Source organism: Melanotaenia boesemani, chromosome 6 (genome assembly GCF_017639745.1).
Source record: "Melanotaenia boesemani isolate fMelBoe1 chromosome 6, fMelBoe1.pri, whole genome shotgun sequence".
NCBI classification, from domain to species: Eukaryota; Metazoa; Chordata; class Actinopteri; order Atheriniformes; family Melanotaeniidae; genus Melanotaenia; species Melanotaenia boesemani.
Genome location: NC_055687.1, coordinates 21,108,958 through 21,125,897, shown reverse-complemented (window position 1 = coordinate 21,125,897; position 16,940 = coordinate 21,108,958). Strand labels below are relative to the sequence as shown.

The 16,940-nt window shown below is 37.9% G+C and overlaps 1 protein-coding gene across 1 annotated transcript in view; it reads right to left on the bottom strand.

Moving 5' to 3' along the window:
• The window catches only part of LOC121641775 (dynein heavy chain 11, axonemal), a 39,047-nt gene extending 22,334 nt beyond the window's left edge, over nucleotides 1-16,713 (bottom strand). Inside the window, exons 1-38 of the mRNA XM_041988058.1 lie at nucleotides 16,663-16,713; nucleotides 16,355-16,550; nucleotides 15,883-15,987; nucleotides 15,367-15,762; nucleotides 14,518-14,850; nucleotides 13,720-13,965; nucleotides 13,385-13,554; nucleotides 13,079-13,301; nucleotides 11,803-11,919; nucleotides 11,376-11,462; nucleotides 11,126-11,284; nucleotides 10,804-10,902; nucleotides 10,532-10,690; nucleotides 10,300-10,422; nucleotides 10,005-10,127; nucleotides 9,251-9,475; nucleotides 9,080-9,171; nucleotides 8,874-9,000; nucleotides 8,639-8,791; nucleotides 8,324-8,557; nucleotides 7,313-7,444; nucleotides 6,757-6,917; nucleotides 5,742-5,898; nucleotides 5,494-5,639; nucleotides 5,294-5,410; nucleotides 5,070-5,208; nucleotides 4,804-4,896; nucleotides 4,509-4,703; nucleotides 4,136-4,213; nucleotides 3,895-4,046; nucleotides 3,440-3,575; nucleotides 3,004-3,152; nucleotides 2,745-2,895; nucleotides 2,520-2,651; nucleotides 2,127-2,300; nucleotides 1,347-1,551; nucleotides 918-1,083; nucleotides 439-541 (exon numbers count right to left, since the gene is read on the bottom strand). Coding sequence (XP_041843992.1) covers nucleotides 439-541; nucleotides 918-1,083; nucleotides 1,347-1,551; nucleotides 2,127-2,300; nucleotides 2,520-2,651; nucleotides 2,745-2,895; nucleotides 3,004-3,152; nucleotides 3,440-3,575; nucleotides 3,895-4,046; nucleotides 4,136-4,213; nucleotides 4,509-4,703; nucleotides 4,804-4,896; nucleotides 5,070-5,208; nucleotides 5,294-5,410; nucleotides 5,494-5,639; nucleotides 5,742-5,898; nucleotides 6,757-6,917; nucleotides 7,313-7,444; nucleotides 8,324-8,557; nucleotides 8,639-8,791; nucleotides 8,874-9,000; nucleotides 9,080-9,171; nucleotides 9,251-9,475; nucleotides 10,005-10,127; nucleotides 10,300-10,422; nucleotides 10,532-10,690; nucleotides 10,804-10,902; nucleotides 11,126-11,284; nucleotides 11,376-11,462; nucleotides 11,803-11,919; nucleotides 13,079-13,301; nucleotides 13,385-13,554; nucleotides 13,720-13,965; nucleotides 14,518-14,850; nucleotides 15,367-15,762; nucleotides 15,883-15,987; nucleotides 16,355-16,531 — 5,934 coding nt within the window. The 5' untranslated portion in view covers nucleotides 16,532-16,550; nucleotides 16,663-16,713. The remainder of the gene's footprint in view (nucleotides 1-438; nucleotides 542-917; nucleotides 1,084-1,346; nucleotides 1,552-2,126; nucleotides 2,301-2,519; nucleotides 2,652-2,744; nucleotides 2,896-3,003; nucleotides 3,153-3,439; nucleotides 3,576-3,894; nucleotides 4,047-4,135; nucleotides 4,214-4,508; nucleotides 4,704-4,803; nucleotides 4,897-5,069; nucleotides 5,209-5,293; nucleotides 5,411-5,493; nucleotides 5,640-5,741; nucleotides 5,899-6,756; nucleotides 6,918-7,312; nucleotides 7,445-8,323; nucleotides 8,558-8,638; nucleotides 8,792-8,873; nucleotides 9,001-9,079; nucleotides 9,172-9,250; nucleotides 9,476-10,004; nucleotides 10,128-10,299; nucleotides 10,423-10,531; nucleotides 10,691-10,803; nucleotides 10,903-11,125; nucleotides 11,285-11,375; nucleotides 11,463-11,802; nucleotides 11,920-13,078; nucleotides 13,302-13,384; nucleotides 13,555-13,719; nucleotides 13,966-14,517; nucleotides 14,851-15,366; nucleotides 15,763-15,882; nucleotides 15,988-16,354; nucleotides 16,551-16,662) is intronic.
• Between the last annotated feature and the right edge of the window lie 227 nt (nucleotides 16,714-16,940).

Sequence of the window (16,940 nt, the reverse complement as noted above, 5' to 3'; positions counted from 1 at the left end):
TATTTAAACTGACAATGTAACTATGGCAGAAGTTAGGTCTGATTTGACTTTGTTTAAGTTCATGTGATTTTCTTTGTCTATTTCTATGAACGGTGTTTGTTCATTTTGTACACTACACTACACAACACCATACTCTCACTTTCAGTTTAATTAAATGCAGATTAACAAAGACAGTGATCAAAGTTCAAGATGATCACTTTTAACATTTTTTACCGCATCATTTATCAGGAATTCTGTTTTGTCTTTGACTCTGTGTTATAAAAATCTGAAGACAACACCACTGTTCATCAAATTAAAAACACTTGTTATTTTTTTATTCAAAGATAACCTGTTCATAAGAATCTGAGAACACTGGACTTGTATAACAAACAAATCATGCTTTTATACATTTTTAAGCTCAACTTAGGACATTAGAATAATTTTATTTGGCAAACATACCTGTAACCTGGGGTTAATAATGAAGCTCCCAGCTGTTGGATTCATACAGGCAACATACTGGGTATTTTGTATTTCTTTTAAGGTCAGTTTTTGTCTGCCATACCTTTGGAACACAGGAAAAAAAATCAGTGAATAGACTAACTTAAACAACATTTAAACTACACAACTGGATGACTACCATTGTGGATTCATATCTATATATTAGTATCCTGATCACGGATGTACATGTTATGTGTTACTACTACGTATTTCTGTCTGCTCTTTAAGACTTTTATTATTTGCCCCAGTTTAGAGGGAGTTGTGAAACAGAATTAAAGTAAATGAAAAGAAAAAAATCTATTAATCACCAAAGGGGAATTCTAAAAATTTGGGGGCTTTTCAGTATCAAATGTGTTGGGTCTCAAATTAGAAAGTTTTACATGGTGCACATATTAACTGACTTCACTTGATTAGACTTGATGTTTGGGGAGTCGTCTCACCAGTGTCCATAGTCCAGATGCTGCCGTATAAGGGTATGAGGCTGCACTGTTCCATAGCTGTCAACAGCTGGTATGTTCATGTCATCTATAAAGTAGACCAACCTCTTGTTGCCTGCAGGAGTGTAGCTTCTCCCTGCTTTTTTTTCTAAAGGTCGCTCCAGGATTTCTACATGGAGAAGGAAAAACGACAAAAATTCAACTCACCTAAAACATTATTTAATAATAAAATAAAAAGAAGAAAGATTATGGCCAAAATGACCAAAACAATCTTTAGAAATATGTGGATATCTTAGTAATGTTACTGAAAAAATAAATGAGCCGCCCCCGCCACCCCACCCCTCACATTAAATCTAATAGTTGCCAGCAGATGGGGCTACAGTTTTTGTGAAGTGCTAATCTGTTCCCCAGAATAATCCAAAAACCTCTCACCCTGCAACATGAGTGAGGTAGTGTAGTAGTTGAAGGGTACTTTTGAGGTCATGTAACTCTTTGGCAGAGAGTCTAACTTGTTTTTTACAAGTGCAGTCTTCCCCACTCCAGCATTCCCCACAAACATCACCGGCTGCCTCCTCTCCAGCAACAAGTCCATGAGGTAGCACAGACGCACAGTCTCTGCTGTGTGTACCAGAACAGCCTGCAATCATGCAAACAGCAGGGAGACACAGAACAGAAACATACATGGTTATTATGGCTTTCTTTGAGAGTGATTTATTGACAGACATGTGTTCAGTGAATTGTATGTGATTTATAATTTCTCGTATTTCCCCAGAACACCACAACTATTCTGTCATAATAGCATCATTTGCTCAGAACAAAACCCCACTAATTATGGCTCAGTAAGAGCCTTTAGAGCATTCACAGCTGTACACAGGAACATAAAGAAAGACAAAAGAGTGTGGGTGATAGCTCAAGCCTTGTTGCTCATGCCTTCACCCCCACACACTGTGGTACAGGCAGTAGTAAATGGTAATCAGACACAGTGGCAAGCCTAACATCCATTTCAGAACCCCTGCCATAACCTCATGATGTGACTTCACCCTCCCTTATTATGTTCACTGAGGCATGCACACATTTTTAATATTCCTGTATTGTTCGTTTTTGGTTATTTTGCTTGTGATTGTGATTATTTGTCAAACCTCCTTGAAAAGTTGGTGTTTCTTTCTCAAGAGTCCTTTTGTACCAAAGTTACAGCAGTCTGTATGCTATTACCTGTAGTGGTGTGCACATTTCCATTTCAAACTGTGGCACAATATCACTCCATGGCAGGAAGCGCCTGGTTTGATGGTCAAGGTAGTAGTCAAATACTGTCCCTTGTGCTGGCAGCTTCACAGTCTTCATTTCTTTGGTCCACCACTGACTGAACTCAACCCGATAATCGTGGAGCTAAATAAATCATCAAACATATAATATCACACATCAACTTATGTAATTTAATTTGGGCAATACCAGCATATGAGCCAAAAAAACAAATAAATGGATAGTTAAGATTACATGGTGTGGTAAAAAAAAAGATTACAATTATTCTAACTTGACAGTTGTTTGATAATAATGTTCACTTGATAATGAAAGCATAAATAAACTTCAGTTAAACTACGTAAATACCTGATCTTGACAGAGTGCTCCCCCAAAAGCCCAGATGCAGGAAAAGGTGAAATAGATTTCGTAGATCTCGGGAGGGGATTCAGATGGAATATTTTCTGGTGTTAGAAGGCAGTCAAGCAAAGTGCAGAGTGTCTGAATGAGAAGAAAATAAAATTAAATAAAAAAAAATAATAATTACATTTACAAAAAAAAGGAATAGACTATTTATACTTGTGTGGTATGAACCTGCACCATAGAGATCTCTGGGATGGGCGTAATAGTCTTGAAAGCATTTTTCATCTGTTCTAGACAACGTGGAACATATCTTTCAAACAGTATGGTGAGGTGAGCTCTTTCTGTCTGTCGTTCTCGTTGGTCAATCCAACTGGCAACATACCTGAGCAACAATCCAAGAAACAAAAGGGAAACCAAACCCAACTTCATAATAAATTTCATTGAGATTATGTGAATATTAATAGACAAATTGTGGTTCTCTATAACTCACGGGTTCCAGCCCAGGTCCTGTTGGTTGACATAGAGGATCCCTGCTCTGGATACAGTGGCAGGAGTGGCCATCCTTAGGTGACTGATTTCAAACACCAGTCTCATGGATAATGTAAGTGGCACACGCTCATTACTGGCAAGAGTCAGAACCTAAAAGAGATTGTGAAGCATCACATTTACAAAATTCTTCCTAATTGAGGCTCCACAACAAGCAAGTAAAAACACTTCCATATCTCAGGTCAGACAAACTTGCTTTAGACTATTTCAAAGGCACAAGATCACTTTGATGTGATTCATTGCTCTGAAAAAGAAACCCCAAGTACTCACTCTGCAGGAAGTGATTGTTGAAGGAGGGGGAAAGAAACATCTTTTCTGTATATACCACCTTGGCTGCTATGTGTTGTACAATAGTTTATGGGTGAACACGAGGGAGGTACCTTGTTATCATCCATCACTGTGTTGAGTGATTCAATCCACATTGGATCAATGTCTCCATCCAACACAATCCACTTAGGCCCAAGGTGGGAGATGTTTGCCTGCTCTCGCATCAGTGATGAAAACAAACCTTGCACAGAGATTAAAGGATGCAACCAACATCAGACATTGCTTAGTGTGAGTGCTTTTTACACATGTGAGTAAAAACACCATTTTGTTCTAACTTTGATATCCTTAATTAAAGGAAGACTAAGAATAATTTTTATTAAAAACATACAGATTAAGTTATCCCTCTCTTATGACCTACTAGAGTTGTTTGTTAGGGCTCATTTTTCTGCCTCTTGCCTGCAATTCTCTTGTACCTTTTTGTTTCTAAACATTGCAGGGCTTTAATCTCTTCAGTAATAAGCCTAGTGTCTACAAAATAGTGACCAAAAACTGTAGCTTAGTATGCCTTAAAGTCCAGGTCTGTTTACCATCTTTCCACTCCCGTGTTGCAGGATGGATGAAACCAAATAGTTCATCTCTGTCTACTGCCTTTGGATTAAGATCATTCCAGACTGGTTTCTTCCTCAAATTTCCATAGGTCTTATGGAGGACTCTCAATATCTGTGGTACATTTCAACATTTCACATTTAACATTTGTTAAATTAAACTAAACATTTATTTTCACAACCTCTGAGATAAAGAAATCAAACCTGGCTTTTCCCAGTCCCTGCATTTCCAACAACAAAGACAGCATGACGGACTGCCATGAGCTCCTCCAGCTGCACCACCTGACAAAAGTAAAGATATTTACCAAAGCATACATGGACCCCATAACACTTCCTCCACTAAATCCTACAACTTGGCCCTACCCCTCTATCGTGCAGAGATAAGGTGATCAGTTATAATGGCCTCTATTTGCAGCTGTGGAGACCACCTGCATTGCTAGATGGTCACTTCTCTTTAATCTTTAACAGAAAAGAAGGAACCTTTCCTCTGCAAGCTAGAGGGGTAAGGCCAAGGATAGAAACTGATATTAGGCCTTTAATTTTTTTTTACATAGGTTTATCCTACTTTATATCAAACCTTGAGTATAAATGTCTCCTCAGGCTGCAGTCGGAGTTCTAGTGTGGCGTCTCTGACAGCTTTCTCAAATTCATTGTCTCTCTTTCTCTCCACCTCCAGGCCTGGGAACAAGTCCCCAAGCAGTCCCAAAAAGATGCTTACATCCTCAGTCACAATTTTTGGCATGTTGAAATCCCGCAATGCACGCATCAGCACCTTAATTCAAGAATTAACATTAGCTTTTACAAAAGAAAATGCTCCTTTTTATAATCTTGCTATCAAATGACATGCAAATGACATGCATATATCAAGCCACCTGATCCTCTGGTCCCATCTTGTCTCTTCTTCTCAGAGTTCCAGACAAAACCAAAACAGACTTAACAGCCCGTAAACCCCAATCATAATGATCCTAACAGACAACCAAAAAAAGAAGATTTAGAGTCACTGTGAATCAAATCATAGGCAGTAATGAGATCAAGTGAATGGTTTCATTTTTCACTACACTGCTGTTATAGCTAAAAAGATTAATAATTGATGTCCTTTGTTTGTGTTCAATATTTTGAGATGTGCTTTTTTCCCAACCTGTTTGGAGAGCAGTTCTTTGCAGAGACTGTACAACGTAGTAAACTTCCTGGCTAAAGGCTTAGCACCACAAAAGCCTTCTGCCACCAGCATTATCTCACAAATAAGCTCAGTGTCAGGAACCACCATAGCGCAGGGCCTACGGCACAAATTCAATGCATACAACTAACTTCATGCTGAATAAGCTTTAAGCACTATAAAGAAGGTTGCTCAATATCACCCACCTGAAAAGAGCTTTGAGGTTCTCAGGTAGCTCAGCCCTGCCTGCATAGCCAGGGTTCATAGTGATGAAAATACCTACAGAGTTTTTTAAGACAATTTCTTGATCTAGAAACAGAAATCTGTGGGATGACATACATACAACATTAACTAATGTACACAGTTCCGTGAGTAAAATTCAGTCTACTCAGCCACAGTTACACACCTTTTCTTTTTAGTGCGAATGGCATCCTGAATAGTTTTGACTTGCACTGCTACAACTGACAGAACATCTACAGGAATACGATTGAATTCATCAAAGCAGCCCCAAGCTCCAGTCTGAGCAAGACCCTTGTAGATATTTCCAATTGACTTGACATAAAAAAAAGAACAAATTTTGTTTTAAGCATCTTAAAGACAAAAAAAGAAATAAACCATTGATAATTATTTCAAACTCTGATAACGTCAACTTACCTTATAGTCCATCTGTTCAGAGCAATTGAAGATGTACACCATGACACCCATGGCTCTGCTGAGATCCTTTGTAGTCTCTGTTTTCCCAGTTCCAGCAGGACCTGCTGGGGCTCCACTCATGGTCAAGTGAAGTGACTGAGTCAAGGTGATGTAGCACCTACAGTTAAGATGGTGTAGATCAGACCCATTTATGCCCGACACAGAAGACAGATATGTAGACGGACTGACAGTTTCGTCCGTCTTCTGCATCAGTTACGCATGTAATTTAGTCTGTTTTCAGGGAGCTTAGCTATCCGACGCATGACGCAGAAGACGGAGCAATACCACCGAAAATCATGGAGGAAGTGCTGACCAGAATAGCTGACATGTGACCAGGGAAAGAAACAAACCAAAGAATAAGAAGGGAATCAGAAAGGGAACAAAAGAGAAGAAGAAGAATGACGATGAGCACAACAAATGTAGAAATTGTGCAAGCATTTGAAGAAAGACTGCAAATGTTTAGGGTGTGTTGAGCGGTTGGAAAAAACTTGATAGCGATGCATTACCACTGCCAAACAGTTTCTGAAACTGACGATGGTTCGCGGCAGTGAACTCTGAACTGCCCACTAGTGGAGGAATTGACTTAACAACCATGGCAACGTAAAATATGCATGAAAGTATGAGGGCAGCGACATATGACAACGTTTGAAACGGCCATCGATATTTACGTACGTAAGGGAGCATAAATAGGCATGATAAACATAAGCTTGAATTGAAGGCAACTGGGCTTATTTTTGTGTCTTGAAAACATTTCACCTCATATCCAAAAGGCTTTTTCTGTTCTAAGTTTTAGATTTTCAGATTTAGATGTGAAAAAGCCTCTTTGATGAGAAGCAGAGTTTTCAAGTGAAATAACAGTCAAGTTGTCTTTGATTCAAGACCTACATTTAACAACAGCACAAAACATACACAAATACGCAAATGCTGTCAAGAACCAGTGTTATGAACTTATGTGGCTGTGGAGTGAAACTGTTACCTGTCCGTGAGGGGAGTAATAACCAGACGTGGAGTATTTCCAAGATACTCGTATGAGTAAAGGAACTGAGCATCACATATATTGACATAGCAGTTGTGAAGCTGCTCACTCCAGCAATGCCGAAGCTGGGAAAGCCACTGGAACGCCTGTGAGGTGGCGACCTATGAGCACACATGGCTACGTCAAACTACAGCAAAGAAATATTATGCACAGATGGTATGATGATTATAATAGTTTGTAATGTCTCATTTTAGTCTATGCATGCAGTCTATAACTTATCTATTTAAGGGAAACAGAAGAAGGACCTGTCTTTTAAATCTTTTAAAAATGAATATAGACATAAACAAATTATTCTAAAGCATCATGAACTCTTCTGTTTATAAACAGGTACCATGTGTCACAATCTGGCTTTTACTCTTTGCAACACATACATTTCCTGTGGAGAAATTGTGGTTTTAAAATAAACTTTAACCCCTTACACAATTGTACAAAAGATCTAAAAATTTGTTGCACCATAAGCTTAATAGTTATTATGAAGTCATTTATTTGTGTCAACCTTTTGAGCAATGAGACCAGCAACAATGTCTCGAGCATGGACATCAATAGTGCAGATAGTCATGATCTTCTGTCTGTCGCCTGGGCTGAGCTCTCCCAGCAGCATGCCAATCAACAAGTTGAGTTGAGAAATCTGTTGGACAAAAAGTTTTAAAGCTTAACAAGTAAAATAGAGGATAGGAAGAGAATACAAAACTAAATTCACACATGGGACAGAATTACCAGCCTCACTGCTTAGGATGAGTTTTGTATCTCACTGATGGAAAGTGTAAAAATTCTTTCAAATTCAAATCCATGCAGAACAACAAACACAGTTGACTTTGTGTCTTCCTAGCTGGAAGACCTGAGCTCTAGTTTTGACTAAAGCATCACTAGGTGTAATCTGTCCCTGTTCCTATATGACAGAAGATCCAATCAGTGCCACGCAGTGGGTTGGGGAAGAGAGAGATTATTCAAGCTGCAGCCAAGGACATGTTAACCTTTAGTAGCACTGATGAAACTGACAAGAGTGATAATACAAGCAGGAGCATAACCCATAGTGAGGTTCCAGAAACCCAGTGCAGGTCACTGACTGTGATGTGATTATAATGGTATTATGGAAATGTGAGAATAAATAAACCAAACATGAATCTTATATGTTCCTCTATGGTCATTGTTGTATTTGACAAATAAGTTACCTTTGGCTGAAAATAACATTAATGTGAAAAAGGTGTATAATATTGCATTAGTGACATTTGCAAGATTACAAAGAAAGGTTATGTATAATTTTGGACATGGCATTTTTTTTTAAACAAACAGGAAAAGCTCAAGTTTATAATAAAGACTCTTCACAGAATATATTTAATTTTCAGCCACAAGAAACTTACTGTTAAATAAAAATTCACAGTAAGCAAGAACGTTGGCATATTTTTGACCAAAAAAGACATGCAAAATCACACACACGAAGAACAGTTACAGCAAATCCATCTTTAAACCGTTAAATGTTACTGTGTTTACTGATCATAAAATGTACCTGCTTCTTGTTGTAGTCTTTTAGTGCTGAGTCAAATCCTTCCTCTAGTCTTCTAAACACAAGCTCCATATCATTACTCCACCAGATTTGTGATCCAGTGAGAGCAATTTGGGCAGGAAATTCAAGAATCCACTGTTCTCTGGGTTTATCCTCATACACAGACACAGCTTCAAACAAGTGACCCCTGACACACTTCCTCATGGACTCTTCAAGGCAAGCAAGCCAGGCCTCCACCTAATTTAAAGGATTTTTGTCAGTGGCTTAGTTATTCATTTAAGTGTGTCTCACAAACCTTGACACTGAATGTGATCTTACCGGCCCATAACAGCAGCATTCAGTTTGGAATGGCACATGCTCCCTCTCTTTGCTGTACATCCCCACAGCACGTTTAGGATTATTCAACATGTCATTTTCAGCAAACTCAAGATCTGACATGTTTTCAAAAAGTTTTGAAAGATGGACAGTTACCTGAAGAAAAATATTACGTCAGTCACATAATTAATAAGTAATACACATAACAGAAATGACAGGAAATTCTACATAACTTTACCTCTCTGGGACGACTCCCTTTTGAGAGGATGTCCAACAAGTCTGTAGAAGAAATAAAGTAGAATCGTGGAAAGGCAATTCTCTTTGTTTCCAGGTATTCAGCAAGAGCTTTTTCACATAAAGCTAACCTGTCAGAAAAAAGCACAGTCATTTTAAAGCAGAGAACATTAAACAACATAATAAAAGTTTAATAAAATAAACAAGAACCTTTTTTGCAAATCCTCTAACTTCTCAAATAGATGTGGTTTGTTGGTGGCCTCAATGACATTTTTAGTCTTAGCACTGTCCAACATCAGTTCCTAAAACAAACAAAACATGTTTAAAATGTTGAAAAAAATTTAATTTGCATAACGACACAACTGGCATGTAGGTGCAGACCTGGAATTCAGCATCTATAGCTTGGAATCTGTGTGTATCTGCAGGCAGCTGCTGGCAAATGTCATCACAGCCTTTGAAGATACTTTCAAGGTAGACCCATGTTCTTTGCACTTCCATCCAGACCATCAGCACAGTGTCAGCCACAGTGAGCTGGTTTTGTAGTTCCACTGCCTGGAACAGGAAGTGGTCTACATGCTTGCTCTGACAGACCATCTGTAGTTGAACCTTCAGAATAAGAAAAAAGAAAAATGACCACAAGTAAACTACAGAATTTTGTTGATTGCAAAAACTTATGTTACACCACAACTGAAACTATAGCAAGAAAATGCAATGTGCTGAAAACCAGACTTTGTTACATAATATAATTTTTGTATGAAACTACTTTCCACCTCATCGGCATGGAAACCCAACCATTTCAACAAACATGGAGACACTAAAGTGGTAAGACTTCTAATTGCTGGCTGTTACCCTCCAATTCATCTAATGTGCATGTTTAAAGAGCACCATGGTGCAACAATGTCCTGCGTTCCCCAGCAGCTATAAATCTAAGGACTCAATAGTGACCTCTTTACTCACAGCTGTGCTGTTAAGACACTCAGACAGTACCACTTGCACTCTCAAATGAGCACTAAACTATCTATCCTTCTCACAGACAAATAATCTTGAGAACAAATTCTTTTACTTTACAACTAGTACGCAATTTGTACTTTGTGAGAACAGGTGTTGAGTCTCTGTCAGTAAATAAAATATGTACCTGATGATCTGCTAGCATTTCAGTAAGCTCCTCATCACACTTTAGTAATGGCACAGAGATTTGGAAATGTTCTTCATACGAAAGCTCCACTGATGCCCATGTTTTACTTATTTCTGTTACAACCTGAAAGAGATATAGTAAACATAATATTGATGACAAAATTTATAATAATATAACCACATTCCCTGAGTTGAAAAATACCAGAAACACTGTGTGGTCTGTTACATATTATAAATGTTAATTACTAAAAGACTACTCATATTTCAATGTTGTTTTTTAATAATTAAAGAATAACCTTCTCAATAGCCATTTCTTTGACTGCTTTATCCACTATGTTGTGAACTTCATCTTCAAACAAATGAAGTTGCAAAGCCAAAAGCTCTCCCAAGGTGGTACTGTCTGTCACAGTGAAGTCCATCTGTTTAAAATAAATTATTGTCATGATAAAAATTCCAAGATTTATAGTAAGCAAAAAAAAAAAAAAAAAGTTCTCTATAGAAAGACCTCTGCTGTGTGTATTTATGCACCTGTGTTGTTTTAATTAGCTGCACCCAGTGGTGGTCTCGTATTGCCAGGTTCTGTAGTTGACTCACGGCCCGCAGTGACGTTAGCAAGTTCTTTACATAAAGGTCCAGGCCAGTATACACATCCCACATGCGAGCGTCTTTGTCAAGCTTCCGTATGTCCTACACAAACAGAAGGTAGGTAAACATAATTAGTTATTAGGGGCGTCTGTTACAAACAGCAATGGCGCATGACAGCAAAACAGCAGGAGAGATGAGCTAGTGTGATGTAGCACTGTGGGTGACCTCACCTTGGCAAACCTCCTCAATTCTAGATCCATCTGCTCTACGTTTATCTGCCTCCATTTGGTCATTGTCCAGTTTTCTACACTGCTCTGTACAGATAAAGACACAAGCACAGGGGTCAATGGGCTGATGGTGTTTAATGGGCATATTTAGAGGCTAGGGGTTATACAAAGACTGAAAGTGAGCTGAGGTCATATAAGTCAAGTCATTTAGGTACAGTGGTAGTATGATAGGGTGATGAGGCTTTCAGATGTATTCTATTTCCTTCAGAATTATTACATTTAAGAACAGAATATGGCTAAAGCTACTTACATGCACAGATATCACAATATCCCACAGTTCTTTAAGGACAGTGATCTCTCGTCTGCAGAGCTTGATCTCTCTGTAGTCAGGGATAGTTATATCAAACAGATCTGTAGTCTGCTGAAGCTCTGCTACTTCTCTCTCCATATCCCGGATTGCTTTTTCAGACTAAAAAAACACATGGACATTTTAACTCAGAATGTCCAATAGAATATAACATTACTTCTATTCTACAATGAAGCAATGATTAAACTATGACCTTTTCCAGACAAGCGTAGGGGTTCACTGCATTGTAAGAGAAGGGTGCTGTTACTTTGAAAATAGCCCTGAATTTGTTTTGTTTTACCTGAAAATAGATGAGAAACAACTTTATTGTGCTTCCTACTGGAGTATAAAGTAATATATTTATTATACTTTACAAATCAAGTTATTTGAAGGGGAGAGCTGTATTCAACTAGACTTGATGCAATGTTTGCATGTTTTTGCATTTAAAAGTTGATGCAGTGTTCCAGTTGCAACATTATTTTCAAAACACATGAACAATGATTACACAAAAACATAAGGAAAAAGTCAGTAACTGACAATATAATCTAAACTTTTGACTTCGCTTTAAGTTTTAGAAAAAAAAAGATCAGATTAAAAATCATTTTTAAACTTTTGGTCTGAATTGGTTAGATAAATTTCACCTCAAAGTCCATACACCGTCTCCGTAAAACCATCACTTCTACACCCTGCATTGGTGCCACCTCATGCCTCACTTTTACGGCCAGTTTTTTAGTCTCACTCCATTTCTCAGGAAGCTCCTGTGATGTAAATAATTTTGATTACAAGAAGCCTGAATGAGCACATACATTATATATATATATATATATATATATATATATATATATATATATATATATATATATATATATATATACAGAGAGAGAGAGAGAGAGAGAGAGAGAGAGAGAGAGAGAGAGAGAAAGAGAGGTAGATATATATAGATATATATGTATTACCATAGCTATTAGTTCAAGTTCCACAACAGTTAGTCATTGTGCACATCAGAATAGAATTTCTCATTGCACTGATCAAATTGCAAATGCTTTTGGACACGTAGCAATACTTTCATACAAATCTCTGCCATTTCATGACATTTTCATTAGTTTTAGTCATATCAGTCAAAATTAACTATACTTACTCTGTAGAATATTCAGTTTCCATAAAACTGATAGTCCTCATTTCATTGCTTCAATCATTACATACAAAAGAGTTAAACTAGTTACTAGAATCTGTCAAGCAGATTTGAAACATTTCTTCATAATATTTTTCCTGTTTCATGTCTACTATATTGAACAACTGCTCTCAGTTGACTCTTAGCTTTCACTAAATCCAATAGAGAAGATTTTTTTCCTGACTGGAAGTGGAAGGTGTACAACCAGCATCCACATACTCCAAGGGTTCTGCTAGCAGTCATGGGTGCAGGATGCAATTAGATCACAACAAGAGTCCTGCAGATGTATTCTGTGTAATTTATTCAGCTACTCCACTAACGACAGTAACGTGTAACTTTACTGTAGCTTTCAAATGGCTGTAGTGTGTAGAGCTATCGTGGGTATTTTCAGGTGGTATCTGTGAGATCTGACTTTTTTGTATTAAAAACACTTACAAATTAGACTGTTATAAAGAAAGCATGACTAAGCTATTCGAGTACCTTGTTTGTACTCAATGGTGACAGGACTTTCATTTTGATGGCTCTGACAGTTTCATTGACTTAAATACTTTGAGGAATAAACAATCTACTTTTAGCAAGTAACACACTTTTGCAGGTTATCCATTAGGTCCTGCAGTTTGTACTAATGCTTTTGATAGACACACTAACTGCTGTGCAAATGTTAATACTGATGTGAGAAATGCACCAAAGCAGAGGGAAAACTCTAATGAAAAGTGCTCAGAAAATTCACCCTTAATTATTCTTACCTCCATCTGAAGGTAGAACTGGTCCGGTATATTTACACCATAGCGTTCTAGAAGAGTTATTGTGTCTCTAAGAGGCTCAAACATCTTGTCAGTGGCACTTTGTCTGTCTCTGACAGCCAACAGGTGACTCATAACCTCCAAAAACCCCTTGTGGTCACCTTTACCAATGGGATGGTTTAGCCCCTCAACAGTGGCTTGGATAAATTTCTGTAGCTCATCAATACTGAATGGGAAAGCTTACAAAGTGAGAATGGACACAACAGTGGCTTGGCTTACATTGAATCGCTATGCAGAATTTCATTTTACCTGTTCGTCACATATGTCAGAAGGTGCTCTTTAAAAAGCCAGCTCCACTTTTTAATTGTGTTGAGAAGGCTGGCTTTAAAGAGCTTGATAGCCACCCGAAGCCATCCATCAAACACTCTGAAGTCTTCCAGCTGGGAAACTTCACTAAACAGATCCTCATAATAATCAATCTACAAAAGAAGATGACAAAAGACAGTAAAACGTCCGGACGGACAGACAGACAGACAGACAGACAGACAGACAGACAGACAGACAGACAGACAGACAGACAGACAGACAGACAGACAGACAGACAGACAGACAGACAGACAGACAGACAGATAGATATTTTTCACCTGCTCTTTGAAGTTATAGATTGTAGGGGAGTTCCCAGGAACCATATCTGTCTCAATCTCCTCTGTTGTGAGTACGCGTCCATATCTGAGAAAATGGCTGAGAAACTCAGCCCTGTCATCTTGCCAAAGATGGGCATAGATATCAAACTTTTTCTGGTACTTTGCAGCTTTCTTCAGGACATTGTCTACTCGGTCCATTATTTCTCGTCTCATGTTTAATAAATCTACCATGCCATCCATGACATCCTGTAAGAGTTATATAAAAAGAAATAAAACATTAGGGATATCTAAAGCCGTATTTGCTGAGAAATGAGACACTCAATTTTGGAAAACTCCAGTTTGACTTATTGTGTTAGACGGATTGTTTTTAACTACTTATTATTAAACAATACAAAAAAATCTGAACATGAGAATTTGACTTGTGAATATGTCTATGCAATCTAAAATATCCTATAAAACTTTAAGCCAGACAATTACCTTTCTCAGACTATTATCTAAGATTGGCAGCACCTATTTTCCTGATATGAAAATGTTTTTTTTTTCTTTTTGGTGAGAATTTATCAAGGGTCAATCAACATAAAGCAAAATCAGGATTCTTGAGCTTGTATGAAGAATAAACTCTAGACTGCTAATTTGTTTTTTTATGTGAATTTATGAGACTTAAAATTAGCAGGTCATTGGAAACAACCAATACCAAGCATACTAAATAAACTCTTTTGTGCTGACACTTCTTTCATAAACAGAAAATGCCTTCTAGCTAACTGTCAACAAAAGCAACATGTATCTTAAGCAGAGTACCTGATAACTCTCCATGCCAAGATGGTAAGCCACTCTCCTGATATTCACTGAAGTCTTGAATACATCTCCAACCAGTCCCTCTACCAGTTCATAGAGGCCATCTCCTGCATCCCGTTCCATTGAGGGAAAGAAGGTGATCCCTGAGCCATCCAGCATCAATTGAGCCTCAAAGAGAGGAGCCTGGTTCAGCCATGACTCCATGTTTTCCACGAAGAACTGAAGCGAGTGGCTGATGTGGCCAAAGAGTCCCTCCACCACCACCTCATCTATGAATTCCAGGTAAGATTTCCATCCTTCTGAGGCAGGATCAGCATGGAAAAGGAGCATATTTTCCTAATAAGATATCAGAGAGATTTTTAACTTTAAATGTGCTTTAATTGAAGGAAGATAAATCAGTCAAACGCTATTTATATAGCACTTTCCAGACAAAAGTAACAAAATGCTTAAAACAAAGCAATTAGGTGCAAAAATATACATACAAAGAGACAATTAAGAGTAACGATAAAAGCATAACATTGTGCATAAAAAGCAGTTTCTTCAAGCAGGGTGATACATGTGAATAAATAAAAACAACACAGAATAAAAAAAATAGTTAATTGCAACAGTAAAAATACAAGTTTTAAGAAGCAACTTAAAAATCAGAGTTCCAGCTGCAGTTCTGTGGAAGACTAATCCAAATGGTAGGTGCATAAAAAGTAAAAGCTTCTCCATGTTTGGTCCTAACTCTGGGAATAGAAAGCAAGCCTACATCTGATGAGCTAAGCTGCTCTTGTGGAACAATGCATATACTCGTGCTTTAGTACTCACTTACAAGACAGAAGTTATTATTGTCAACCCGCCCATACATACCTGTACCAACTGATGTACGTAGTCTGCATCCTTCATCATGGAGCTGTACTTCTTGCTGGTGCTGTCTGTCCTGTCGTCTAGTTGTATGAGTGACCCTTTCTTGTTGTCCTTCCTGGAGAACATGGCATGTTTGCTCCACCCCTTCATCACTGATTGGATGATTTCAAAGTTTTCCTTGGCTTTACCGACACGACACGTAAGGTCTTGAACAAGATGCTTGGTGGTTTTGATAAAGTTCCAGCAGTCTTGATCTTCCCATGTCAGGCTTGTTTCTGCTTTTTCCAGCTGCAGGTCTATGGACCCCAGCTCTGCTTTGATTAATGGAAGTTCCACCTCCAACACAGTCAGCTTTAACTTGTTGTACCACTCCACTAAAAGCTGCAAACTGCTCGTATACTAGAAAAAAGACAAAGAGGAGAAATGCTATGCAGTGAATAAATGAAAGTCATATTGCTTATTTAATCTAAATAGGTAGGCTAGAATGAATGAGATTAAGGTAGCAGGTTAATTTCTTACCTTGGTGAACATGTAACGCTTCTCAAAAACAGTTAATGCAGCAGCAGGGATGCTGAGCTTACTGAGAGTGTAAATATACTTCATATCCTTCAAAACTTCAGCCAGCTGAAAGGTGAATGGAAACAGTTCATATACAAAATGCACTAATTTAGCAAATTAAGAAAAATCCTGGAGGAAAATAAAAATCTGTGAAAAATGACTCTGCCTTCAACCCAACAGGATTATGTTTTTAAAACTATTATTCAGTTTTTTTTACAATTAAGAAAAATAGAACTTCGGCCAAGAAATAACTGACCCCAGTGAAGATATGACCTGCACTAGGGTTTTTTCCACATTTAAAATTTTATTTATTTTTTCCCATGTGTTACTGACAAAGATCTGTTTTAAGGGTCTTGAGGGGATTTCAGCAATTCACACCAATTTGACATATTCAAGAAACATGTTTCCATATCCAGAATGTTTCATGAGTTACCTTTGGATTGAAATTTACTGAGATCAGGCCAGTTGAGTGATTTCTACAGATGAGAGGCTGGTTCAGGTTTATCAGGCAGGCCTGTTCCAAATCACTGCACCAGTCAGAGTAAATGCCCTCTTCATGTTGGTCCAGAAGACTCACCATCTCCATGTATATCCAGCGCTCATTCACCATCTCCACACCTTCAGTTGGACTGGAAAGATTACATGAAGACTAGTTTCTTGTCTGTATTTTAAAATATAAGCAACTGAAATGCTAAGGTTTTACACTTGTTTTTTTAAAAATTCTTTTTCTATAAAATTTACTAACATGTCAAACAGTAATTTGAATTTTTCCCATGGTGTTTGAATGCGTTCTCTGAGCATTTTTGCCCACTTTAAAACTCCAGATGTGTGTGCCATGTTCTTCATCAGGCCACTCTCTATCTGTAAACATAAAGGGAAACAAAGGCTAATTTAACTGTTCCTATTGTGAATTTAATGCTTGCTAATAATATGTACAAGGAAAGCACCTGTTTGAGCAGATATTTGAAAAGATGTTCACAATTCTCCAGCTCTTCTTTAAAAAGCTGCTGAAGCTGAAA